General features: G+C 46.8%; 1 protein-coding gene across 1 annotated transcript in view; it reads left to right on the top strand.

Annotated features, from left to right (window-relative positions):
• GLB1 (galactosidase beta 1) overlaps window positions 1-27,470 on the top strand; it is a 66,732-nt gene that overhangs the window by 19,027 nt on the left and 20,235 nt on the right. Inside the window, exons 3-12 of the mRNA XM_036432383.2 lie at window positions 297-447; window positions 1,239-1,299; window positions 3,343-3,437; window positions 6,839-7,019; window positions 10,584-10,642; window positions 11,594-11,715; window positions 11,800-11,840; window positions 17,558-17,670; window positions 22,931-23,005; window positions 25,460-25,549. Coding sequence (XP_036288276.1) covers window positions 297-447; window positions 1,239-1,299; window positions 3,343-3,437; window positions 6,839-7,019; window positions 10,584-10,642; window positions 11,594-11,715; window positions 11,800-11,840; window positions 17,558-17,670; window positions 22,931-23,005; window positions 25,460-25,549 — 988 coding nt within the window. The remainder of the gene's footprint in view (window positions 1-296; window positions 448-1,238; window positions 1,300-3,342; window positions 3,438-6,838; window positions 7,020-10,583; window positions 10,643-11,593; window positions 11,716-11,799; window positions 11,841-17,557; window positions 17,671-22,930; window positions 23,006-25,459; window positions 25,550-27,470) is intronic.

Raw genomic sequence — 27,470 nt, 5'->3', positions numbered from 1 at the left:
TATTAATAATTCGTGTTCATATAATTCTGTATCCTTCTTATAGTCAAGCGGTCAATAGGAATGGACATTCTTTGTGGGACATAAACTTGAAAGTGTGCTCCCCGCCCCCCACCTCCACCCCCACATTTGATTCGCTTGGGTAGCCGCTGTGAAAACTCGAAACAAGGCCCGTTTCCCGAGAGGCTGCCTGAGGGAGAGGTCTGTGCCTCCTGCACGTTGATAGCTCTGCAGACATTCACGTAGGACATCTGGACTTCTGAGCTGTTTCCAGGGAGGGGCTGTGTGTGTCTTGGCAGCTACGTGCCCTGGAACTACCATGAGCCCCAGCCGGGAAAGTACCAGTTTTCCGAGGAGCACGACGTGGAGCATTTTATCCGGCTGGCGCAGGAGCTGGGGCTGCTGGTCATCCTGAGGCCCGGACCCTACATCTGTGCGGAGTGGGAGATGGTGAGTGCGGCCAGGCTGGGCTCTGCCTGCCTGCCGTGTGTGTGACCCCGCTGGGCTGGCAGGCTGGGAACCAGGGGGAAGGGAGCTCAAGCCGTTTAAGTAAGTCTCTAGGTCCAGATAGCGTGGAGCCTGTGACGGGAGCCACACAGGTGTCTTTCCCCTTAGGAGATGCCTGCAGAGGGGAATGGGTAAGGGTCAGAGGTGTGGGTCCTCCTTTTTCTGGTCATCACAGAGCTCAGTTTCCTCACCTGAAAAAAAAGCAGGTAATGGTGGGGGCTCCGTCAGCCTCACAGGCTAGCAGTGCAGTAACGTGGAATTAATCCATAGCTAAGGCTTTGATTCTCAAACCATCAGCATTCATAAAGAGTGACCTTAGCCCTGGCCAGTTTGGCTCAGTGGATAGAGCATCAGCCTGTGGCCTGAGGGGTCCCAGGTTTGATTCCGGCCAAGGGCACATGCCTGGGTTGCAGGCTCAATCCCCAGTGGGGGGCGTGCAGGAGGCAGCCGATCATGATTCTCTCTCATCATTGATGTTTCTGTCTCCCTCTCTCTTCCTCCCTGAAATCAATAAAAATAGTTGTTTTTTTTTTTTTTAAAAAGAGTGACCTTAGTTTTACCACGTTACAATTCCCAATTTCCCTGATAAATCTCCAGATTAGAAAGCCCAACTCAAAATGCCCCTTCTCCATAGATCCTTCCTTCCCTCACTGCTAGCAGCGATCTCTCTCTCCTCCGAGTGCCTTTCACGAAACGGACCTTACGTTGGCTGCTTTTTCTTTCCTTCACCCTAGGGAGGATTGCCTGCGTGGCTCTTAGAGAAGGAAAATATTGTTCTCCGTTCGTCTGATCCAGGTAAGTTGTGACCGAGGCCTTGAGAGGATGTATGAACGCGTAGACAACGTATGTCGTGAGAATCAGGTGTTTTGAAGGCTGGGGGATGGGGCCGGCAAGTGGGTGGCACCAGGCCAACCAAGGCAGGTGCCAATGGGGGCCCCCCAAGTTTATGTCCCACATAAACTTGAAATGTCTGTGCAGACATTTCTGAAAGTGTAGTGAAAGTGTTTATCGCTATCCACTGCCGAACGCCAGACGTTGACGGGTAGGAAACAGGCTTTCTGGAACTTGACCAGATCTTGCTGACAAACTGATAACCCTTTGAATTGGCAGCGGGCCCTGCTTGCGGTTGACCGACTGACTTGAGTGCTTTCTCCTCCTGCATTCTTAGAACATTGCATCTAGCCGATCCCCATGGCAGGCGCAGTGTCTGGAAAGGTGTCGCTGGATTGCTTGGTAGCTGAGATGCTCTCTATCCCTTTATCTCCGCTTGCAGATGTAAATGATAGGTCTTCAGTTCTTGACTTTTTAAACCACTAGGTGTGATTTTAGCTGTAAGCCCTGACTCACTGCATTTCTATCTTCCGAGGACTTCAGTTTCTCTTGGTGGTGGTGGGGGGGGGGGGGGGGGATGAAGGTGGCAGCTGACACGGGTTAAGGTCACTGTGGGAAAGGCCAGTGCGTGGTGCTCTGGGCACATTTCCTTCTGAGTGTATTCCCCTCCCATTTTGCACCCTTAGTATAGGATTAGTGTTTTCATATGCATTATCTCACTTAATCCGGCAACATGGCCGGCAACTTTATATTATCCCCATCAGACAATGTAAACATACAATTTATTGGAGCTTAATTGAAAAAAAGAAAAAAACCTATTGTGACAGAGAGGAGGACACACCCTTCAGTCATTCTTTTCTTGCTTTTTTAAACAAATATATATTTTTTTTATTGATTTTTTACAGAGAGGAAGGGAAAGGGACAGAGAGTTAGAAACATCGATGAGAGAGAAACATCGATCAGCTGCCGCCTGCACACCCTCTACTGGGTATGTGCCCACAACCAACATACATGCCCTTTACTGGAATCGAACCTGGGACCCTTGAGTCCGAAGGCCAATGCTCTATATCAGTGTTTCCCAACCTTCTCTCATGATGAGAATCACCTGGTGGAGTTGTTAAAACACAGATTCCTGAATCCCAACTAAGAAGTGCTAAACTAGAATTTTTGAGAACATATAGGTAAAATTGCATACCTAACTTAGTGCTCTGTATATAAAATCTGTCTTAGAGCACTAGTTAAGTATGCAATTTTACCTATATGTTCCCAAAAATTCTAGTTTAGCACTTCTTAGTTGGGATTCAGGAATCTGTGTTTTAACAACTCCACCAGGTGATTCTCATCATGAGAGAAGGTTGGGAAACACTGCTCTATATCCACTGAGCCAAACCAATTAGGACACTCTTTTCCTTTTTGCTGTTTGTTGTTGTTGTTAATCCTCACCAGAAGATATTTTTTTCCATTGATTTTTAGAGATAATTGGAGAAGGGAGAAAGTGAGAGAGACGGGGGCGGGGGGAAGGGGGGAGAAAAGAGAGAACTGTCAATATTAGGAAGACACGTCGATTGGTAGCCTCCCGCGAGCACTCCAGCCGGGGCCAGGGATCTAACTTGCAACCCAGGTACATGCCCTTGACTCTCCGGTCTGCAGATCAACACTCTAACCACCAGCCAGGGCTCAGTCGCTCTTTTCCCCACTTAACACACACTGGCAGGCTGCCCCAGGCTTTCTGTCCTAGCTGCAGGGGCCCATACCCGGCATACTGCTCCTTGTCCACAGGGAGCTCAGCTGAGGAGATGGCTCCTTGCACGACAACTTCTATCCGACTCGTGGGACATGTAGCGGCCCCGTTTCCGAAGGCACGTTTTTGACCCCAGTGTATTCTGTTCTCAGCTGGCAGCCCCAGAGTCATGAGGCTGGGTCGTGTCTATTGGTGCTAATAAGGCTGGGTTGTGTCTATTGGCGCTGAAAGGTGCGTGATGGTGTTAAACCTGTCTTGCGTTCCAGACTACCTGGCAGCTGTGGACACGTGGTTGGGGGTCCTTCTGCCCAAGATGAAGCCTCTCCTCTACCAGAATGGAGGGCCGATTATAATGGTGCAGGTAACCATGGAGATGAGCATGGGCTGGCGGGGTGCGAGGGTTTCCATCCAGTCACAGTAATTATAGGAGGGGTGCAGGCCTGAGCTGCATAAATCTGTGTCTCTGAGAGGCAAAGTCACAGATGGTGCTTTGATTTAAACTGCATTTGGGGGAGGTACTACCTTTTTTGAATGCCTGCTATCTAATACCAGACTCTGTCCTGGATGCCCTGCCAGTGACATTCAATTATTCCAGCCACTGTCTCTTTTATTTATTTTTAATATTTTTATTGATTTCAGAGAGGAAGGGAGAGGGAGAGAGAGAGAGAAACATCAGTGATGAGAGAGAATCGTTGATTGGCTGCCTCCTACATGCCCCCTTGCTAGTGATCAAGCCCACAACTTGGGCATGTGCCCTTGACCAAAATCGAGTCCGGGACCCTTCAGTCTGCAGGCCCACGCTCTATCCGCTGAGCCAAACTGGCTAGGTCCACTGTCTCTTTTAAATGAAGACTGTCAAAGGGATGAAGTGACCTTGCCAAGGCCAGCCAGCTAACACCTCTGTTACTGAAGCATTAGGAAGTTTAGCGACCTTTGTCCCTGCCCACGTGTATCTCTGGCCTCCCCCCACCCCCTCCCAATCTCTGCCTGGCTGCCAGGAGGTCACATCCGGCGTGTATACACACCACACGCCTACCCAGTGGTTCTGGAGTCGAATAGAGGCGGCTGGGCTAGATCAGAAAGAAGCTGGCGACAGTGCCCTCGGCAGTCCTGGGTCTGTCTCTTGCTTCAACAGTATTTGGATGGCCCAGACCCAGGGGCACCCTTCTTCTAGCCTCCGACCCCTCTCCATCATCTTACCCAGCCACCACCTTCTGAACCACCTCTGAGACCAGCCAACACCCTGTTTGTTTTTTTACCTTAAGTCCTTACTGCCGAACAGCTATGAGCTCCCAAATGTATCAGAATTATTCCAGCGAGGTGGAGGCTGCAGTCAGCGGCCTGGCCAGCCTGCACCCGCGGGCCCCACACCTACCTCTCTCTGGGCTCCTCCTTCCACCGCTGGGATGTGGCCCTCCAGGGTGTGGAGAAGAAGCGCGAGGGCTCCCAGCGTCTCCTAAAGACACAAACCCAGCGCGGTGGCCGCATTCTCTCCCAGGACGTGCTGACGCCTCCCAGGATGAGCGGGGGGTGGGGGCAAAAACTCAGGCCGCCCTGGAAGCCGCCTGGGCCTGGAGAGGAACCGAACCAGGCCCTTGTGGAGCTGCAGGCCCGGGGTTCTGCCCTTTCAGACCCTCATCTCCGTGACTTCCTACAGAGTCACTCCCGGGGGGAGCAGGTGAAACTCATCAGGAAGATGGGCCACACCTGGCTCACCTCTGCAGGCCGGCCGGCCCCCAGGCTGGGCTGGGCGAGTGTCTCTTCCGGAGACTCAGCCTCCAGCACGACCAGGAGCCTTTGGAGCCCAGAGGCCTGTGAGGGGCCCCTCTGCAGCCCCCTGATGTCCGGCTTTTGCCTCTCCCTGAAATACTAGCCATCCATTTTTGTGTGTATGTGTGTGTGTGTGTGTGTGTGTGTGTGTGTGTGTGTATATAAATTGATATCAGAGAGGAAGGGAGAGGGGGAGAGAGAGAGAGAAATATCAATGATGAGAGAGAATCATTGATTGGCTGCCTCCTGCAAACCCCACACAGGGGATCAAGCCTGCAACATGGGCATCTGCCCTAACCTTGAATTGAACCATGACCTCCTGCTTTATAGATCGATGCTCAACCACTGAGTCATGCCCTAATAGCCAGTCTTTGAACCACCCTGAAACCCTGTCCCATGCATTGGACTAAATGGAAACAATAAAGCTTTCTGCAGCAAAAAAAGGAAGGAAGGAAGGAAGGAAGGAAGGAAGGAAGGAAGGAAGGAAGGAAGGAAGGAAGGAAGGAAGGGGCTAGCTTCACTAGTCAGTGTTTCACTGGGAGTTTCTATGAAAGCTGATTTCATAATTCAGGCCAAGGGCTGTAGGGATGAGTTCACTCAGTTCGCAAAACTGGCGCTTCCTCTGGGTGCCCCGAGAGCCTGAAGAGGCCACCCAGGAGCTGTGTCTGCAGGCGGGACAAAAATTATTCCTACCAGAAGGCTCAGATCCCTGCTTGCGGGGTGGTTAAGGCCCTCAACACAGCTGTCTGACAGCTGCAGGAAGCCCAGCCTGGATCTTGACTCATCCTCATGATTCAGCCACAGGTGCAAATATTATCTAAACCAGCACCATCTGAACTGGACTCATATGTGGATGTTTATCTCAATTCATACCAAGACCACACCTATTAACACCCCAGGAGAGAATAACCAGGGGTAGGACCTTCCACCTACAATCTTGCTTCATCCAGTGTATGGAGTAGTCATCATGAGGTAATAGCCTTGTTCTGACTTGGAAGATCAGCCACTTTAAAGGTCCGAGGTGCCTTGTTGATTCACTAAGGAGCTTACAGGATGACATAGTTACTCTAGAACCAGGACCTGCAGGTGGTGGCCCATGAACCAGCTGGCCTGCTGCTGCTTATTTTTGTAAATAAAAGTCCATCGAAACACAGGCACACCTATTCGTTCATAGATTGTCTATGGCTGCTTATGCACCACAATAGCAGAGTTGAGTATTATCTACAACTAGAGGCCTGGTGCATGAAATTTGTGCACCCTGGGGGTTGTTTCTCAGTCCAGCCTGCATCCTTTTGCAATCCGGGAGCGCTCAGGGGAAGTCTGACTGATGGCTTAGGCCGGGAATGGGCCTAAGCTACCAGTCAGACATCCGTAGCGCTCCTGCTATGGCTGCTGCATTTGTTATCTGTGAGCCCAGTTCAGGGCTTGTGGCTGAGTGGCACTCCCCTGGGAGCACATTGACCACCAGGGGGCAGCTCCTGCATTGAGCATCTGCCCCATGGTGGTCAGTGTGCATCATAGCGACCGGTCTCTCTGCTGTCCGGTCAGTTTGCATATTAGCCTTTTATTATTAGGATTATCTACAACAGCATAGAACATCACTACAATCTAAAAAACTAGCATTGTGATTTCTGTTTTCTTTTTCTTATTCCAGGGCAGAGTACATTTTTATACTGAGTTGCTTTTTGGAAAATGAATTTTTGAGCCCGACCAGTGTGGCTCAGTGGTTGAGCATTGACCTGTGAACCAGGAGGTCACATGCCTGGGATGCAGGCTTGATCCTGATCCCCAGTAGGGGGCGTGCAGGAGGCAGCTGATCAATGATTCTCTCTCATCACGGCTGTTTCTCTCTCCCTCTCCCTTTCTCTCTGAAATCAAGAAAAATATATTTTTTAGAAAAATTAATTTTGAGGACTGAGTGGAGGGGATAGAATGACTTCATTGGGATCTCTGATATCCCCCCCCCCCATTCTCCTCTTTTTTAATTTGCAGGTTGAAAATGAATATGGCAGCTACTTTTCCTGTGACTATGACTACCTGCGTTTCCTGCAGAAGCGTTTCCGCTACCACTTGGGTGATGACGTGGTTCTGTTCACCACCGACGGCCAAATGGAGAGGTTTCTGAAGTGTGGGGCGCTGCAGGGGCTGTACGCCACCGTGGACTTCGGAGCAGGTTGGTGTATTATAGCAACAGAAAACCCAGCTGAGGCCACGCACGCAGGCCTGGGCTTTTCACTCAGCTGATTGCTCTGGGCAGCTGTTGTGCTCAGAGGCAGGGGCCTATTGGATGAGATTCCTCACATTTCCCTTTATCGAGCTGTTAAGATTATTTTTATTTCTTTTTAAAAATATATATATTTTTATTGATTTCAGAGAGAGGAAGGGAGAGGGAGATAGAAACATCGATGATCATCATTGATCAGCTGCCTCCTGCACGGCCCCTACTGGGGATCGAGCGCGCAACCCGGGCATATGCCCTTTGACCAGGAACCGAACCGTGACCTGGCTCATAGTTCAGTGCTCAGCCACGCTGGCTGGACGCTAAGATTGTTTTCTTTCGGTTGCTTTGGTCTTTAGGACAGGACCTCCGTTTTCAGGGCTGGCAGGCCTAGCCTGGAACGCGGAGCCCTGTCCTCTCAGGCGCTGGCTGGCCCAGCAGCTGTTCCATCTGGGAGAGGTAGTTGCTGCTCAGGTTCCAACCGGGACACACTGCTCTTCTCTGCTCTCTGTGTCCCCCCAGTGGTGGCTGGATGCTCTGGGTTCTGTGGCCACAGGGAACTCTGAGGTCAGCCACCACCGGCTGGGTATGTTGGCCTGTCAGCCCTTGAGTGCGGAAAGTAGCTTTCATTACCTCTGCATAACTCATAACCCTCTGAGCAGTCAGGGGCCGGAGGTGGTTTGGTGGATGCTACGGAACTGATCTTACCTGACTCAGGAGTGCCTTGTAAGGTCCCACAAATGAAAGTTCAGGGGCAGCGTGGCTAGGATTGCATCTGGGTCTAATATACCTCCGGCTGTAAAGAAAGAATCTCCCTTTAGTTGAGGGCAGCTTTTGTAAGGGACATGACATAAAGGATCCTGGACTGGACTTTTTTTCCTTCTCTTTATTTTTTTGCTATGAAGAGCATTATTATGACCATTGAAATCTTTGAATGTGATTAGATTATACGTAAGTTAGATTATAGGATTGTATCCATGTTAATTTCCTGGTTTTTAATATTTGTATTATGTTTATTTAAAGAATGCCCTTGCACTTAGGAAAAGCAGAGTGAAGTATTTGGGGGTAAAGGGCCATCATGTCTGCAATTTATTTTCAAATGAATTTTTAAAATATGAATAATTTATTTTTAATTGATTTTTTTTTAGGAGAGAGGAAGGGAGGGAGAGGAAAAGGGAGAGAAGGGATGGGGAGGGAGAAAGAGAAGGGGGAGAGAGAGAGAGAAATATTGATCAGTTGTCTTCTGCACACCTCCTACTGGGGATGGAGCCCACAACCCAGGCATGTGCCTGATCAGGAATCAAACCAGTGACCTCTCAGCCAACTGAGCCACACCAGGACAAAATATGTATATTTTTACATGGAGAAATAAATTAATAAACTAATGTGGTAAAATGTTAACAATTAGAGAGTCTGGGTGAAGGGAATATCAGTTTTTGGTACTATTCTTACAACCTTACTCTAAGTTTGCAGTTATTTCAAAAATAAAAAGTTATTAACACCTTCTCCCTCCCCCCCAAAAAGCAGTTCTTCAATTAGCATAAAGACCTCACTGTTTTTCTGTCCAAGGAATAAGACACTCCATGCATGTTGCATGTCCAATACTTGTCTTCACCAAAGAAGGATTTCATTGTATTACTTTTTTTTTTTAATTAATCCTCACCTGAGGATATTTTTTTCTATTGATTTTTTTAGAGAGAGTGAAAGGGAGGAGGGGGAGAGAGAAACATCGATGTGAGAGAGTCACATCAATTGGTTGCCTCCCACATACACCATAACCAGTGCTGGGGATCAAACCTGCAACCCAGACAGGAGACCTTAATCAGGAATCCAACCTGAGACCCTTCGGTGCACAGGCTGACCCTCTATCCACTGAGCCACCTGGGCAGGCTTCATTGCGTTTTTTTAAAAGAGATTCTTCTCTATTACCCAAACAGAAGAAGAGCAGGCGTTAAGTGAATTGCATGTTTCTAGAAACGGCTACACTGCTCAGAGCATTTGGTGATAACTCATCTGCAAAGAGCTGCACAGGAAGTGGCAGGCTGGTTTCCTCCCTCTCTGGCACACCTCCCGTCACAGTGATGAAAAAGCTCAGACTTCTGTTGGGAGGGCCAAATGGGAGATTATCACGAGTGTGCTTTAAGCGTTACTTGCAGGTGGGGTGACAGCAGAATTACTACTGTGCGTTGAAGGACAGACCACTGCAAGGCCAGTGTACCTGAGACTCATGCCAACTTCATTGATTTGTGTGGAAGTGGGGCATTGGCTGAGGGTCAGATCATGGGAGGAGGCTCATGACAAGAGAAACAAAAGATCTGAATGCCACCTGTTGCTTCATAGTGAGAAATCTACAGCCATAAGTAAGGGATCTTTCTTGATCAGCACATTCTCTTCTGAAACCTGGCCTTACAGAGAATCCAAAACCCATTCGAGATCAAGAGGTCATGTGGCCGAAACCGGTTTGGCTCAATGGATAGAGCGTTGGTCTGCGGACTGAGGGTCCCAGGTTCGATTCCGGTCAAGGGCATGTACATTGGTTGCGGGCACATTCCCCAGTAGGGGGTGTGCAGGAGGCAGCTTGTCAATGTTTCTCTCATCGATGTTTCTAGCTCTCTATCTCTCTCCCTTCCTCTCTGAAAAATCAATAAAAAATGTTTAATAAAAAAAAGGGGGGGGGTCATGTGGAGGTCTTGGCTGGTGTCACTTCCACTCTGGGACGCCTGCTGTAGGCAGTGGGTCATAAGTTTGGGGCCAGGGTGTCCTCTGCTCTGGTTGGAGAGACACTACCCATGGTCTTGCTTTCCCTGATGTAAGGCAACCATGACCTCTCTGTGGAGAAATCCTTTCTCCTTTTAGAGGGGGAAGGGAGGAGCGAAGACATGGGAGGACAAGACACAGGCACCCTATGGAGTATTTACAAGGAAAAATGGAGAGGCAAGTGGCTGGTGATGTACAAATTAAAATTCAGAGGATGTTCCATTATTTGGGGATAGACACAATTAGACCACATTCATCCCTTTGATTTGTTCATTAATTGGCAAATATTTGTGTCCCTGTTACTGTGTATGACATTGTAGAGCAGCGGTCGCCAACCTTTTGGACCTCATGGGCCACTAGTTGGCAACTGCTGCTGTAGAGGAAGTGCTGGTATCTTTCGAGCAGGCCATCCTGTGGGGAACATCTGGGTCAACCAGGTGTCTATGCGAAGAGAGAATCCCGTAAGACGTGTCCAGGCTGTGGGGAAAGAGGTGGGGAAGTCACACCTGGGACTTGAACTCCCCAGGCAGTGCAGTCAGGAAAGGCCAGGGGCACCTGTTCCGAGAGGAAGTAATGTTTTGTGGTCCCTCCCCACACATCCATGGGTCTGAGTGCAGCCCCTAAAGCTACCTTGCAGGTCTTCCCGACCCACGGGAGTGTTGAGAAACTCCGGAACCTCAGGTTCAAATCCTTCAAAGATCCTTTATCTAACTTCTTGTCATTCCTAAGACTGACCTTTCTCCTCCCTCTGGTCATATTCAGGTGCCAACATCACAAATGCTTTCCTAATCCAGAGGAAGTATGAGCCCAAAGGACCCTTGGTAAGAACTGGGGGTGAATGTGGAGAGCCTCCTTGTACCGAACACACTACGGTTGTTGAGAGAGAGAGAGAGATTACATGCAGTCGATGGGGGGAGCAGACCCATGGTTTTTCTGGCTCTGGGATTGTGGGGACATAGCCCTCTGGACACATGAGTGACAGCAGCAGCAATGCTCCTGCTTGCCCCGAGGCCCAGCCCTGGAGCGGAACAGAATGGGGACTAACTCAGATGTCTTGCCTACTTCACCTCACTTGTCCTCATGGCACTCTCCCAGGTAGTATTATTGCCTCCCTTTTCAGTGAGGCTCACAGAACAGTTGTACAGGATTCGAGTTTAGGTCTGTGTTGCCACCTGCGTTCAGACCTTGGTACAAACAGCCTTTTCTGAAACTGGCCTCTGCTTAGCGAGCGGAGCAGAACCTGCGCTCACAGACTTTGGGTGGGGCTGCTTCCTGAGATGAGAAGGCCCCAGAACATGTCCAGATTTCCTTTTCCTTCTCTAGACCAAGGGCTTGGCAGGGTCATGCTCAGGACAGCCATGAGGGCTTGAGGCCTGCTTTGCAGAATGCTTGGACAAGTTGACCTCACTTTCAGTCAACCTGAGATTTGAAAACTGAAGGGTCCCTTTGGAGCTGATTATAACAATATTTTGCCATCTGATTCTTTTGCTCAATAAACTTTCCTACTGTGCTTAAACTGGGGATGGGTTCATAAAATGTTGATGCAACTGTCTGGTACAACTTTTCAGACATACCATTTCATCAGTGCCTGAGTTTTGAGTGTGAGCAATGCTCTCCTCACTGGTCCCCAGCTCTGGGTTAAGCAGCACATGTTGACTCCTCTTTCTACCTGTCCCTCAGTGGGGAACCTGGAGCAATAGTTACAGGGCAATAGCCCCAGCATTTGGTGGTCATGACTCCAGCCTAACCTCCACCTCCCTTTCTCTTTTTAGATCAATTCTGAATTCTATACTGGCTGGTTAGACCATTGGGGCAAACCTCACTCGACAGTCAAGACTGAAGTGGTAGCAGCAGCCCTCCAGGATATTCTTGCCCGAGGGGCGAATGTGAACTTGTGAGTGTTCATTTCTGGAGGGGAGGGTGTCCCCCCACTGCTGTCGGCTCACAGTGAGGTACTGTCTGTTCTGTTTCCTTATAGGTACATGTTTATAGGTGGGACCAATTTTGGCTATTGGAACGGTAAGAGCAATATAACATCTGTTTGTAGAAGCTTCTCTAAAATGTTTTCTGGTGCTTGATTTTGGGGGAGAGGAGTGCATACATTTTTTTTTTCTATTTGTGTTTGTTGTCTATATTTTCTACTATATAAGAATTGCCTATATAAATTAAGAAATCATTTTTCTTTTAAAAAAAATTTTAAGGGTCATAAATTATGCATTTAGGAACCTTATTGTTTTAAAGCAGGCTGGCTAGGCAGGCCTCGGTCACAGTCTCTGGCTATAGCTCACATGGGCATATATGTTCTGCTGTGGTCTTTTTTTTTTAACACTTTGTTTTGGAGAAATATAATTCACATACCATAAAATGCATGATTTTAAAATGTACAATTCAGTGGTATTTAGTATATCACAAAGTTGTGTAACCATTTCTGCCACCTGATTCCAGGACACTTTTATCAGTTCACAAAGAAACCCCCTACCCACGAAATTCCCCACACTCCCTCCTCCCAGCCCCTGGCAGCCACTAGTCTCTCTCTCTCTCTTTTTCTCTCTCTCTAGATTTGTCTGTTCTGGACATTTCATATAAATAGAACCATACAATATATAGTCTTTTATGTTCAATTTATATTATTTAGTATAATCTTTTCAAGGTTCATCCATATTGATGGCAGTATGTATCAGTACTTCATTTCTTTTTATCGCTGAGTAATATTTCATTGTATGGCTGTTCAACATGTTTATTCACTCATCAGCTGATGGGTATTTCGGTTGTTTCCACTTTTTGGCTGTTCTGAACAATGTATGAATATTAATGCATAAATATTTGTTTGAATCCATTTCAGTTTGTGTGTGTGCCTAAGAGCAGAATTGCTGTGTCACATTGTAACTCTATATATATTTATATTTTTATGGGTGTTTTTTTTTTTTATTGATTTCAGAGAGAGGAAGGGAGAGGAGAGAGAGATAGAAACATCAATGAAGAGAGAGAACCATTGATCATCTGCCTCTTGCACACTCCCTATTGGGGATTAAGCCCACAACCTGGGCATGTGCCCTGACTGAAAATTGAACTGCAACCTACTAGCCACTCAACCACTGAGCTACACTGGCCGGGCTGAGGGAACTGCCATAGTGTTTTCCAAAGTGGCTGAACCATTTTACATTTCTATGTGGTCTGTGTGTTTTTTTTTAGTAGGAAGATTATGACAAAATCATTTTCACTGCCATTAATTTTTACAAAGACCATACAATGCTCTCTATTGGCCTTCCTCTAAGCCTCATTCCCCACCTCTCTTTATATCTGTATAAATCATTCTCTCTGAATCATTAAGAATGCTCTACTGCTGAGTTCTGAAGGGCCAGTTTGGACCTATATCTCCTAAGATCTCTGATGGTATACTGTCTGCTCTTAATGAATTTCCCCCTTAGAACTGCTGTCTGTGTGTAGGGTTGGGTGGGCTAAGAGAAGGCTTAGCTTCCAAGAATTATCAATGTTATAACTATTGTTAGAGCCAAGAAATGGAGGTATTGTTAAACTCGAAAGTTGCTGGTTGAAAGACAATAATGTGCAAGATGGGTAGTTGAAGTTTTATTAGGGGTGTCGAACTCAATCAGAGAAGGGGCCAAAATCTAAAATCCAGCCTAAATCGCGGGCCGAATGGTTTACTGAACAGTCATAAATTGTCATTGTGATGGAAACGCAGCGGAGTGCAGTGATGACAGCGCGGTGCGGGCCACATTGCAAGGCCTGGTGGGACGGATTTGGCCCGCGGGCCTTGTGTTTGACACATGTGTTTTAGGTCGTCTCTCTGCATCTCTGTCTTCTCATTAGAAACAGTTAAGACTTTGGGATCCTTTCTCATTCAGTAGCTAGGAATTCCATCTCGCTTCCATTCATGGAATGCAGATCCAGGAAGGAAGATGGGTATATTTGGGAACATTACTATTCATGATATTTTTTAAAAATATATATTTTATTGATTTTCCACAGAGAGGAAGGGAGAGGGATAGAGTCAGAAATATCAATGAGAGAATAACATCGATCAGCTGCCTCCTGCACACCCCCCACAGGGGATGTACCTGCAACCAAGGTACATGCCCCTGACCGAAATGAAACCTGGGACCTTTCAGTCTACAGGCCAACGCTCTATCCACTGAGTCAAACTGGTTTTGGCTCATGATTAAATATCTTACTGTTCTGCTTAAAACAATACAGTTTTAAAAATTAGACCCCATGAAAACTACCGCCGAGAAAAACAGAAGTTGCCTTTAGTCCTCTCCCTCGCTCCTTACCTTGCCATACTTCACGAGAGCCCCTTTTCCACCTCTGCTTCCCCACTTAGGCCTCATAGCAGTCTCAGCTGGGCTACAGTTACCGACCCACTTTATCGATACTAAAAGCCGGGAACACAACAAATCACAGGTCTCCCCTCAGCTTGCAGGGGGTTGAACCTGGACTCAAAGTCAGGTCTTGGAAAGCTGGTCAGTGCCCTTGGGATAACCCCTTGCAGTCTGAAGCCCTGCCCTACCGTGAATGCCAAGCCTCTAACATAAGGTGACCAGACGTCCCGCTTTTGGCGGGACAGTCCCGATTTTGTTATTAACAATTTGTCCGCATCCCTCGGTGTTTTAAAAAAAAATCCAAAAGGTTTAAAAGAATCTTTCCAAAAATTGGGACTTTTTAAAAATGCCACAGGACGCAGGACAAATTGTTAAAAATTGGGACTGTCCTGCCAAAAGCGGGACATCTGGTCACCTTACTCTAACATGCCGTGTGGCCTGGTTTCTTAAGGGACATGAGGGAGAGCCAGTCTGCTGCTTAGCCGCTGTCCTTCAGGCCAGCTTCCCAGAGGAGAGCTATGAGAGAAGAACATCATGAGCTCACTGTCCATCCTACCCAACATAGGTGCACACGCATGTGCAAGTATGTGCCCCACACTCTGTGCCCATACTGTGTGTGTCCCCATCTGTCTGAGGGGCTCCTGTGGGCTCCAGGCTGTCCTATCCGTCTCACACCACGGGGAGAGCTATTTCTTTGCCTTCCTCACCCGCACTCCCTGATGTGGAGAAGAGTCTTGAATTAGCAGTTTCTCTATGACACATGGCTGGTCGGAAGACATCCGGGGAAATATTCTGCCGGTAGGGATGGAACAGAGACTTCCTTTGCCAGTCCGTCCTTTAACCCACCAGACAGCTTCCCAGCCTGGGTTCCCGGGGCCTGTGAAGTTTGCTTCTGGAGGGCACGCGTGTTCAACCCCTAGACTCCCCTCCCGCCCCGAGAAGGGTGGGGAGGTCCTTCGGGTCAGTGAGGCCACACCTGTTCTCAGGTGCACGCGTTGTCTCCTGCAGCGAGAGCACAGGGACCGCAAAGGAGAAGGTGAGCTCCTTGCAAAAAGGGATGTGGTTTTCTTTCTCATTGCTTCTCACGGCAAAGGATGTGTTTTATCATCTGTATCCCCAGCGGCGGGCGGACCTGTTGGCAGGCAGCTGTCTCTGATGAATAAGAAATGAGGGGAGTGTCCGGCCTGTGTTGCTCAGTGGATTGAGCGTCGTCCTATGCACCAAGAGGTCACTGGTTTGATTCCCGGTCAGGACACATGCCCAGGTTGCTGGCTCCATCCTCAGTAGGAGGCGTGCAAGAGGCAGCAGATGGATGTTTCTCTCTCATCAATATTTCTCTCTCTCTCTCTTCCTCTCTCTAAAATCAATAAAACCATATTTAAAAAAGAAAGAAATGAGGGAAAGTAAGATGAGGGGATCGATTCAGTTGGTTTAGGTGTTTCCAAATGCAGACTCTGTGCAGAGAACTAATGAGAACCAGTTTGGCCTGGCTCGTGTGTCAACTCCACCGCCCAGAGGATCACCCAGGGTGGTTCCATCATTGGTGAGCTGTGGGACCATTCAAAGGATTTGTCACTAAATCATAGGTGAACTCTTGGATTTGGGGCCTCATTTACTTAACCCTTGGGTTGGATGTGTTTAAAAATAACATTTTTCTCACACATGCACATTGCAAATTGCTCTCTAGTGTAGAAGAGAAAGGAGAGGTGCAGAGCCTGGCTGGTCCTCCGACAGCAGGGTCCCTGTCACCTGGGAGCCTGTTAGAAATGCTGAGTTTGGTCCCACCCGAGGCCTGCTGAGTCAGAATCCCAGGCGGGGTCTGTTTGTTTGTTTTTAAAATATATTTTATTGATTTATTACAGAGAGGAAGGAAGAGGGATAGAGAGTTAGACACATTGATGAGAGAGAAACATCAACGAGCTGCCTCCTGCACACCCCCTACTGGGGATGTGCCCGCAACCAAGATACATGCCCTTGACTGGAATCGAACCTGTGACCTTTCAGTCTGCAGGTTGACACTCTATCCATTGAGCCAAACCAGTTTCGGCTGGCGCGGGGTCTGTTTTAACAAGCTCTCCATGTGACTCTCGTGCTTGGGTGACTTCTCCAAGTACTGGCATACAGCCACGGCCAAAGTTGCACACAGTCTCCTGCCCATGAATGCCACGTGTGACAAGGTGGCAGAACTGAGCTGAGGGCGGCACTGGGCTGTGATGTGGTTTCACACGTGGTTTAGCTGATTCTAGAGGGAGCTCTGGGTGGAGCTGGGATGGCCCTTAGAGGCGAAGAGACCGAGTTTATATCTCCACATCGGTCAATTGTCAGGTGTGGGCGATCCTGGGAGGGCTGTAGCTGTCAGCAGGGCAGCCCAGCAGGGGCCCAGGACCAGAGAGGGGCCATCTGAGAGCCGTCAGCAGCCCACACTCCCAGCAGCTGGGGAACGAGTGAGCGCCTCCGTCCTGAAGGGCAGTGGGAGAGGCCCGCCAGGCAGCCTCCCTGGTCTTCCGGGTGCAGTCATCTCCCACTGTGTTCGGCCTGATAACCCTCCGTGGTTTTCCGCTGGTCCTTGGCCAGGTCACCTGTGTCCTCACCACTGACCTTTTCTCGGCCGCACAGTTTGAGATTATGCAAAAGACCACAAGGTTAGCAGTCAGAGACGCAGGCCATGCCATAAGCCATTCCAGGACTGGCTGTGCTAAGCAAGTTTTGTAGAGCGTTTCAGATTCTCCGCTTGTCCCCGTGGCACTGAGGTCGGCTGGGCTCACAGCTGTGAGCTCTGCTGAGAGCAGATGGGAAAGGCGCTCTGTAGACGCCACGGTGCTTGGCCAGGGTCTCTGGTAGCAAGAAACTGGTTTCTCTGAACCCTGCATTCAGAAGGCCACCTCTGTGTGGCTCAGTTGGTTGATCATCGTTCTGTGGACCAAAGAGTGGCCGGTTCGATCCCCAATCGGGGTGCATGCAAGAAGCAATCGATTGATGTTTCTCTCTGTCTCTCATCTCCTCTCTCTCTAAAAATCAATTAAAAACATTTTTTTTTTTTTAAAGAGAAAGCAGCCAAAACTGGTTTGGCTCAGTGGATAGAGTGTCGGCCTGCGGACTGAAAGGTCCCAGGTTCGATTCCGGTCATGTACCTTGGTTTCAGGCACATCCTCAGTAGCGGGTGTGCAAGAGGCAGCTGATCGCTGATTCTCTCTCATTGATGTTTCTAGCTCTCTATCCCACTCTGTAAAAAAGCAATAAAATATAAATTAAAAAAAAGAGAGAGAGAGAGAGAAAGCAATTGGTTCAAACATGTCTTTCATTTTCTCCCTCTTAATGCTGAGCTCATGAATCCCAAAGAATCTGTCCCAGCTTAGGGCTTCCAGGAGTCACCAGTGGCACCTTTTTGCCTTCTAGGAGCCAACATACCCTACCAACCACAGCCCACCAGCTACGACTATGACGCCCCCCTGAGTGAGGCAGGGGACCTCACCGAGAAGTACTTTGCTGTGCGAGATGTTATCCGGAAGGTGGGTGCTGTGTACGGACTGCAGTGGGCTGGTCTAGGGCAGAGCTTGCCGTGGACTCCCTGTGCTCTGTGGACCAGCGGTCGCCAACCTTTCGGACCTCACGGACCATCAGTGGGTCCATGGACCACCGGTGGGCGACCGCTGCTGTAGACAACTTCCTAGAGCATCTGGGTTTCCAAGGATGGTTGCAGGGACCCATCAGATAGACTTGGCCCTGAGTCTGGGCCCCAACCTGATGGGGAGTGAGCCTGCAGGCAAGTTGCTCCACTGGTCTATTCATTTGTAACACTGGGCCGTCAGCACCTGGGTGTGGTCTCAGGATGAAAAAGATCCTATGTAAGGCTCCTGTGATCCACTGAGTCGCAGCCATCGCTATTATTTACACCAAAGGTAAGAAAATGTACATCCAAATACATAGCGAAAATGTGTCATAGAGGAAGTCCGTGGGCAGTGGAAGCAAGGTACAAATGTGAGCTGTCAGCACTCCCTCCTTGTTCTGACTGGACGGTGTGTGCTATTGCTTCTGGCCGGGCACCTGAACTGCTTAGTCCTGCTAACGCTGTGACCTTTTGAGGCATCTAAAGCACCAGGTGGGGTTTCCTGTCTCTACTGTGGGTTTAAAAAAAAAAAAAAAAAAACCCGCAGTTTTTCTGCTCAGTCACCTGAGTTTTGAAGTTAAAAAAACACAGGTTTTCTGCCAATAAATGGTATGTCAGGGCTGGCTTGCTTTCTTTCCCTTTCTTTCTCTCTTTCTCTCTTTTTTTCTTTCTTCCTCTGTTTTTGTTTGTTTGTTTAAGTATGCTGTCTCCATTTAAGCCTACATAGTAAAATCTATATGAAATTATGTAATGTGTTAAACATATAGAAAAATGTGTTTTATACTTATCTAAGAATTTGTCTATGTCATCTAAACTTTCAAGTGTCTGGTTAAAAATTTGTCTATGTCATCTAAACTTTCAAGTGTCTGGTTAAAATGTTCCTCGCGTGTTTTTATTGTGGGCTTGATCACTGCAGAATGTGTAATGATGACTCCCAAGCTCGCTCTTGTAAGTCTGCTCCCTTTCGAGCTGTCTGTTCCTATCTTTATTATTCCCTTCCTTTATTTGTTATACATTTCCTTCAAGTACTTCTATAGCTCCATCTCATAAATCTTAAGATTTAATATACTTCTTATTGTTTTCTTCTAAACATGCTTATTTTGATTTCTCTTTGACCCTTGAAATGTTCAGAAGTGGGCTTTTCAATTATTAAACATTACACAATTATCTAGTTTGTTGTTTTCTAACATATTTGCATCTGTTTGTAGTCCTGTGTGATATCATATACAGAATGGAGCAAAAGTAGGTTTACAGTTGTGTGAAACAATTCTTGTATTATTAGTTATTATTGTATTTTTTTCATATAAAAAAAACTGTAAAAACTGTAAACCTACATTTGCCCCACCTAAAGAGGTATAAATCTAAATGCAGACAAGAAAAAAAGAAAGGCAATTCAAAACCTCAGGGACGGAAAAAGAACACAAAAGGCTTATCCTGGCTAGTGTGGCTCGGGTGGTTGATCATTGTCCCATGCACTAAAAGGACACCAGTTCGATTCTCAGTTAAGGGCACAAGCCCAGGTTGCAGGTTCAGTCCCTTGTTGGAGTGTATATGGGAAGCAATCAACTGATGTTTCTCTCTCTTTCTTTCTTTCAACTATTTTTTAAAATATATTTTTATTGATTTTGGAGAGGAAGGGAGAGGGAGAGAGAAATAGAAACATCAATGATGAGAGAGAGTCATTGATTGGCTACCTCCTGTACACCCCCTACTGGGGATCGAGTCCTCAACCTGGTCATGTGCCCTTGGCCGGAATCGAACCTGGGGCCCTTCAGTTCACAGGCCAACACTCTATCTACTGAGCCAAACCAGCCAGGGCTGGCTTGCTTTCTTTTTCCCTTCCTTCCTTCCTTCCTTCCTCTCTCTTTCTCTAAAAACCAATAAAAACAATCCTTAGGTAAGGATTTAAAAAATACATATATTTAGGAATTAAATTTAGTTTTTAATTTTTTTTTTTAAAATATATTTTATTGATTTTGTACAGAGAGGAAGGGAGAGAGATAGAGAGCTAGAAACATCGATGAGAGAGAGAGTCATCGACCAGTTGCCTCTTGCACACCCCCTACTGGGGATGTGCCCGCAACCAAGGTACATGCCCTTGACCGGAATCGAACCCGGGACCTTTCAGTCCCCAAGCCGACGCTCTATCCATTGAGCCAAACCGGTCTCGGCAGGAATTAAATTTAGTAGCGTTTGGCAAATGACTTAATGCAGATGAGAAAGAATAAGGAGTTGATGATTTGTCCAGGTTATAACCTTCATTGGATAACTGAGTGGGTACTGGGGTCAGCAACTAAGATAGAGGATTGCAGAGAAGGCACAGGCTGGGGAGGGGGAGGGGGAAGCAAATTCAGGCCTGGGCTTGTTCAGCTCAGGATGCCCCTGGTGACATCCAGGTGGAAGTGTCTCTCTAGAACCTCCAGAAAGAAGTGGTTAGGACAGGCTCAGATTCTGGGGTCAGCGATGGAAGTGGAGGCTCGAGTCCAGGGAAGGCTGGGATTGGACATGGAGAGTTGAGCAAGAAAGGCGGTAGGCCAAACAAAAGGCAAACCCGGGGATCCCAGCCATATCACCAGGAGCCACAGGAAGATGAACCCATGAAGGACATAAAGACTTCAGAAATGAATATAGTTCAATAGTTGATCATAAGTTATAACTTAGCCTCTAGTCATCTCTTCCCCCTTTCCTCTTGGATATTTAACTTTGGAAGAGAGAAATAAAGTACTTTAAAAGTGGGCTCTTCTGAGATTTTGTAGATGGTCAGTTAGCTGGTTGGTTAAATGATATTTAAAATATTGGGCTTGCATCGAGAGAAACAATGGAATTATAAGTATCCCCATATCTAGCTCTCCCTGCCTCTTACCTTTACCAGAGACTTACAGAGCGGAATGTATCTCTTCTCTAATCCATTTCTAGAGTTAGTTGGGTGGTGATGACACTATCTTTCCCTCACCTGGACTCCCAGGGGTAGTAATTTTCCACGAGGCTGAACAAGCCTGTCTCAGTGATGGAAGTTCCAGGGGCCCTGTGTCATGACTTTTGAAGGCATGACAAAGCTGATGACATTTGCATTTTGTAATGTATTCTCTTTGGTGTGGGTAAACTCCACCAGACATGGTTTTAACACTTTGACCTCGAGAGTGAACCCTCTGGGTCTTATTCATGTTGTTGCAGATGGCAAAATTTCATTCTTCCTTATGACTGAGTCATAGAAGAATAATTGATTTTTAATTTAGAGTCAATATACAGATAAAGGGAGGACCTATGGCCACAGCACTTACTGTTTTGACCTTGACAGTGTGAAAGCATAGCTGATGGTTTGGAGGCGGGAGAAGGGAGGAGAGCTCAGGGAAGGATGTAAATAGCCTTCTCTTAAAAAAGTGTGGACACAAAGGTCATCTTAATGGATGGAACTAAGAAACAAAGGTATAGATGTTATTTAAATCTGCAGAGCTAACCAGTAAAGAAACTGAAAATAGTGATAAGACCATGTTGGCAAGAAAGGAATAGTACAACTGAGCTAAATTCTCATGTATTGAAGAAATGGTATTTTTAAATGGATCTAACAAGCCCGGCTGGTGTGGCTCAGTGGTTTTGTATCAGTCCATGCACCAGGATGTTGCCAGTTCAGTTCCTGGTCAGGGCACGTGCCCAGGTTGTGGGCTCAGTCCCGAGCAGGGTGCATGTAGGAGGCAGCCGATGGATGTTATGTTTCTCTCTCATCGATCTTACTGTCTCCCTCTCCCTTTCTCTCTCCAAAACTAATAAAAAACATTAAAAAAATAAATGCATCTAACAAGAAATTGCAGGTAAGTATATTATTTAGAGACCAAAAGAAGCAAAAATATGTACAAAGTGAATGATTTTTAAATGGTTTCCTCTGAAAAATATAAGAAAGTGGTGAGTCAGGAGACTATTGCTTTTCCTTAACCAGTCTTTTATCCTCTTCTTTAAAAAAACAACAACAAACTATTTAAAAAGGTAAACAAGCTGAAACAGGTTTGGCTCAGTGGATAGAGCATCAGCCTTTGGACTGAAGGGTCCTGGGTTTGATTCCAGTCGGGGGCATGTGCCTAGGTTGCGGGCACATCCCCGGTAGGGGGTGTGCAGGAGGCAGCTGGTCGATGTTTCTCTCTCATCGATGTTTCTAGCTGTCTACCCCTCTCCCTTCCTCTCTGTAAAACATCAATTAAATATAAAAAAATAAAAAATAACAAAAATAAAAAGGTAAACAAGAAGAAAGCAAGCAAGAAGGAAAGAAAAGTCAGGATCCTGAAAGATCATAATGCAGTCGACTTGGAGATGCCATATGTGCCTAGACCTTGCTAAGACCTGGGGTGTACACTCCTATTTCCTGATGCTAACATGTGTGCATGCACACATATTTAATGGGGTTTTGTTATTTTTATTTTAGGGTTTTTTTTAATTTAAAAATGACTTCATAAAAATTTTAAAACTTACCTAAAAGTTTCAAGAATAGAAACTGTACTAAGAACACTTGTGTACTATTACCCAGATTCACCCAAGTCAACATTTCACTCCATTTGCTTCATCATTTCCCCCCACCCCCATCTTGTGTTTTCCGAGCTATTGAAGGATTGCATCTATCATGACCCTTTAACCCTAAACACGTCAGTGTGTATTTCATAAGAATAGGTCGGAATATGCTTTTATGTAACCATGGCAATTTTAACATGGATACAACATTTTAACCTACCATATAATTTAATCGACAAGTAATATCTGTCCTACTCTATCTAGGTTCCCTCCCTTCGGGTGCTGTGCCTTTTTCCTTTCTTCCCCAACGCGTTTTCTGATGGGCACCCCCCCCCCCCCCCATTCTCTCTACTTGTTTTTTGCTCTCTGTTTTGAAGTCTTGGTTCTATAATTACTTGAATGATTCCTGGAGCTGAAAACACAGACCTACACAGACACACACTTCGGAGTAAAACCTTACCCAGATCCTGTCTTGGAAGGAAGTCTTTTTTTCCTTGGCCTTTTCCAAAACATCACTGGCACCGTGGCTTCCATCTGTGACCCTCCTTTGGAAAAACGAATTCAATGAATTAAAATTTTAATCTCAAGATGAATTAAATGTGTACCTGAGGGCTTAACAGCTGCTTTTCTTTTCTGGTTTTTTTTTCCCCCACTCTGGTTTACAGTTTGAAAAAGTACCAGCAGGCCCTATCCCTCCATCCACACCGAAGTTTGCGTACGGAAAAGTTGCTCTGAAAAAGGTAAGAAAAAAATGGCAGAAACATTGAAAGTGAGGAAATGGAACTTAGACGTCAGTGAAAGTGTTAGACTGGGGAGTCGGTGCGTTATTTTTCTGTGAATTTGTTTTCTGTGAGATTGATGTGGAAGATGGTGTTTCTGAGAAAGCAGGCACATGGAGGCAAGAGAGAGGATGTGTATGCGAGTTGACTGGGTGAGCAAATGGGTATGAGCAGGAGTAGAGAGGTGGTCCAGATCACACAAGTGATTTTGGTTCCATTATCAGTCGCCTAAAGCATTCTCGGGAGCCAGGACACCTTGAAATTCTTTTTCTTTTTCTTTTTTTGAATTCACTATTATTTTAGGGGGTTCTCAAAAGCCACAGACATTTTTATAGGGCTTTGCCCTAATGATACGCTCCCATCACACAATCACGTCCTAATTTTTGTGGTCCGTATAGTTTATTTGATAAATGAGACATCTGGTGGGAGGAGAAAGCCAGAAATCGATCATAAACAAGAGTTAGGGACCTTTTATTCCAGGAAAAGAGAAAAGGAAGAGAGGTTACGTTTAACAGTCAGGATTGACGTAAGCCAAAGTCAGTTTGTTTTGACCATCTCTGTCTTGAGGTTTTCCCCTTTTTCAATCCCTAACTCCTACATGTGATAACTCACAAGCAAGAAAGAAAAGAAAAAACAACATGAACAACTGCACAGTTCTTAAGAATCTTGATATTCTAAAATAGCATCATACATTTTTATCTCGAAGCCAAACGCCAAGCATGACTGCATGATTCTTTCCATTCATGAAGCCCTTTGATCCTCAATGGTGGGCTGTAACTTTTTCCACCTCGTGTCAGATGCGTGTTACCTTCTACGGAGGACGTGGCCGGTCTCTCTGCCAGATAGGCATCTTTCGTTAGGTCCGTGGTCGGCAAACTGTGGCTCGCGAGGCACCTGCGGCTCTTTGGCCCCTTGAGTGTGGCTCATCCACAAAATACCATGGCCTGGGCGAGTTTATTTTGAAGAAGTGGTGTTAGAAGAAGTTAGTTTAAAAAAAAATGTGGCTCTAAAAAGAAATGTCAATCATTGTCCTGTTGAAGTTTGGCTCTGTGGACTAATGGGTTTGCCGAACACTGCGTTAGATTAATAAAATGAGAATCACACTTATACAGGGAGCACCTTCTGCTCCTTCTTGAGGAGAAGTTCATTTGTGGGGTCTAGAGCCATGAGGATTTTTTTTTTTATACAACAGAAAATAAGCGCAATTGTTTCCTACGTTGTTAAAACAAATCTAGCTCAGTTCTCAGAGCACTTTCTGTGAGAGAAAATTGTGTGAACAGAAACGGCTTTTCCTTGTTAACACTGAAGAGAGCAAACTGGCATCTCGCTGAGTTAAATGTATATGGGACATCCCTATGTGGCTAAAACCTTTCACCGTGAGTGAAGTTGTCCAAGTGGGAAAGCGTCCTTGTGCATGGCTGAATGGATAGAATTCGATTTGTTTGTTTGTTTGTTTGCTTATTTATTATTTTTTAAATTTCTTTATTGGTTATGGTATCACATAATTGTCCTCATCCCCCCATTCCCACGTATGCCCCCATCCCCCCTGTTGTCCATGACCACTGGTTAGGCTTATACAAGTCCTTTGGTGGCTCTCTCCCACTTTCCTCTACCCTCCCCTTGGTAGAATTGTATTTACCTGGTAAGATACGTTCCCCTCGGTGCTGCACATCTGCAAGGTCACCACAGGAATAGCTCATACCGTTCCTAACCGGTGCCGGGCCATGCAGAGTCCTGGGTCTGGAGCCAAACCTCACTGCAAATCCTGGCTTTGCCATTGCCCAAGTGAGCTTCTCCGAGTCCCTAGCAAGAAGGCCTGCCTCGCTGGGTGGTTGTGAGGATTCAGGGAGGTGTGTGGGGCCAGCCCTGCCGCCCCTGGAGTTTTGGCAGGCACCCATGGTTGGGGAGCTGTTCCCATTGCTGGTCTTGCACCAGAATGAGCATCCTCCGTGGCAAGAATACACAACCGTTTGGGTTGAATGTGTGTATTTGTGTGGCTCCTGTGCACTGGGCATTGGGGTGGTGACATGTGGAAAGGACACAGGAGGTGTGCTCTAGGCAAATCCCGAGGGTGCCTCCAGGATTACTTCCCTCAGGAGAGCTGGAGGAGGCAGCCTTGAGCCTAGGTTTTCATTTATCTTAAGGGCCGTTTCTGTGCAGGAGGTTGTCCTTGCAAGCAGGTCTGTTTGAAACACTTTTTAAGATCCCCGTCAGTTACTTTTCACCCAAAGTTAGGGAACTGTGAGAGGTGATTCAAGGAGACTGGGGAACAGGACGGAGTGGAATGGGAACCGTTTAGGTTTATGTAGGGGGTTGGCCAAACCCACTGGCAACTTGGATCATTTACAAATGACCTTCATTCCGATGACCCCTGAGGGGTGGCAGTGAGTGAACACGGCTTCTGTTTCTTTTCAGTTAAAGACCGTGGAGGAGGCGCTGAACACTCTGTGTCCCACGGGGCCTGTCAAAAGCGTTTATCCCTTGACATTTATCCAGGTGAAACAGGTAGGCCTTCCAAGGTAATGCTTCGTCTTTCTTCTGCTTGGGAAAATGTGCATTCTGCCCTGCCCTGCCCTGCCCCGCAGTGTCTGTCCTGGGCACAGGGACCAACATAGCCAGCGGCTAAGTCAGACCCACGGCATCAGCGTGGGCAGCAGCAGCAGGGCTGTGAGGTTGTACATCAGGCTGATCTGTCCTACGCTCCCCCCGTTTCTTCTTCTCACTCAAGTACGGAGTATAGCTCAACCTGCTTCAGCGTGGTGCTGCACAAGCCGTACCCTGCGTGCCCCTCGCCTCTAGTTCATCTTTATTCCGAGGTCCCAGTGGGGACACCGCTATTTTATACTCAGGAAATCACAACTCAGTTATTGGTCCTTAGTTCGCGAAGTGTAAGGACGGTGTTCTTACTAGATTAGGTTCTTTGGAGATTCTTTTTCTGGCTTTTGAAGAGAACAGAAAGCAGGCACTGTGTGTGTGTGTGTGTGTGTGTGTGTGTGTGTGTGTGTGTTTAATCTCCAGGCGCTGCCCTATCTTTAAGAGCTTTTCCAACTTTCTGTTTTGGAAAATTTCAAATCTTGAAGAGTTGCAAGAATAGTACAACCAGCACCCACATAACTTCCATCTGGACTCACCAAGTGGTAACATTTGCTTCGCTTGCTTTATCTTTCTGTGTGTGTATGTCATCACCTGCTGGTTTGGTTGTTTTCTTTTGTTTATTTATTTTTTTTACTATTTGAGTTAGTTGTCACCATCATGACACTTCACCCATAGACATTATAGCATGTATCTCTTAAGAAAAAGGATATTATCCTACAGGACCACAACATAATGATCACACTTAATAAATTTGATATTGCCCTAACTGGTTTGGCTCAGTGGATAGAGCGTCGGCCTGCGGATTCAAGGGTCTCGGGTTTGATTTTGGTCAAGGGCATGTACCTTGGTGATGGGCACATACCCAGTAGGGAGTGTGCAGGAGGCAGCTGATCAATGTTTCTCTCTCATCGATTTTTCTAACTCTGTATCCCTCTCCCTTCCTCTCTGTAAAAAAATCAATAAAATATATATATATTTTTAAAAGAAATTTGATATTAATGCAATCCAGTTATCTCATAGGCCTTGCATAGTCGAGTATCCCTGGTTATTCCAATAATGTCCTCTACAGCTTATCTTTTTTCAGCCCAGTTTCCAACCCATGATTGTGCATGACATTGAGTGACAATGCCTCTTTAGTCCTCTCAGGAACAGTTCCTATGTCTTTCTTTTCTCTCTCCCGTCACATGAACTTTTCTGAAGAGCTCAGCCCAGTTGCTCGGTAGACTGCCCTTCGCTGATTTGATTCAGCAAAAACATTTTTGGCACAAACACAGCAACGGTGATGTGTACTCAGGCTGCCCATGGAGTCAGCGTGTCCCTTTGTTACCAGTGCTAAGTCTGACCACGCAGTGAGGATCCCAGCCCCATTTTTTGGATGGGTCTGCCCTTCTGATTTTCTGTGCCGATTGCCTTCTGGAAGGTGTCTGAACGATAAGATGGTGGGATCATAGCAAACCTGATTTTAGTCTAGTGTGTTTTTGCCTCCAATTACTATTCCCACGACTGTGAAATTTCACAAGCACGTTTTGCGCCAGCAACTCTGGTGTGTGATAAAGTGAACGATGAAGGTCCCCGGCCCCCTAGCCTTTCATTCACATTGGGCAGAGTTCTTTCTCTTCATCTGAGCACGCTCTGGATGCGTGGTCGTGTCTCCATCTATAAATCAGAACATGCCTTCCCCACCTGGCAGGGCGTGGAGCGCAAGGGAGAAGACACGGACCCCAGAGTTGTTGGCACCGGCACCTGGGACGTGAGCCCCAGGTTTACCTGCAGACACACTCACACCGTGTTTTTTCTCGGGCCCCTCTGCTTTCCGACCTTGGACCAAAGC

The sequence above is a fragment of the Pipistrellus kuhlii genome, unplaced genomic scaffold (assembly GCF_014108245.1).
Source record: "Pipistrellus kuhlii isolate mPipKuh1 unplaced genomic scaffold, mPipKuh1.p scaffold_m20_p_11, whole genome shotgun sequence".
NCBI classification, from domain to species: domain Eukaryota; kingdom Metazoa; phylum Chordata; class Mammalia; order Chiroptera; family Vespertilionidae; genus Pipistrellus; species Pipistrellus kuhlii.
Note: the sequence above shows the minus strand (reverse complement) of the source record. Positions and strands in the feature narration are given on the sequence as shown.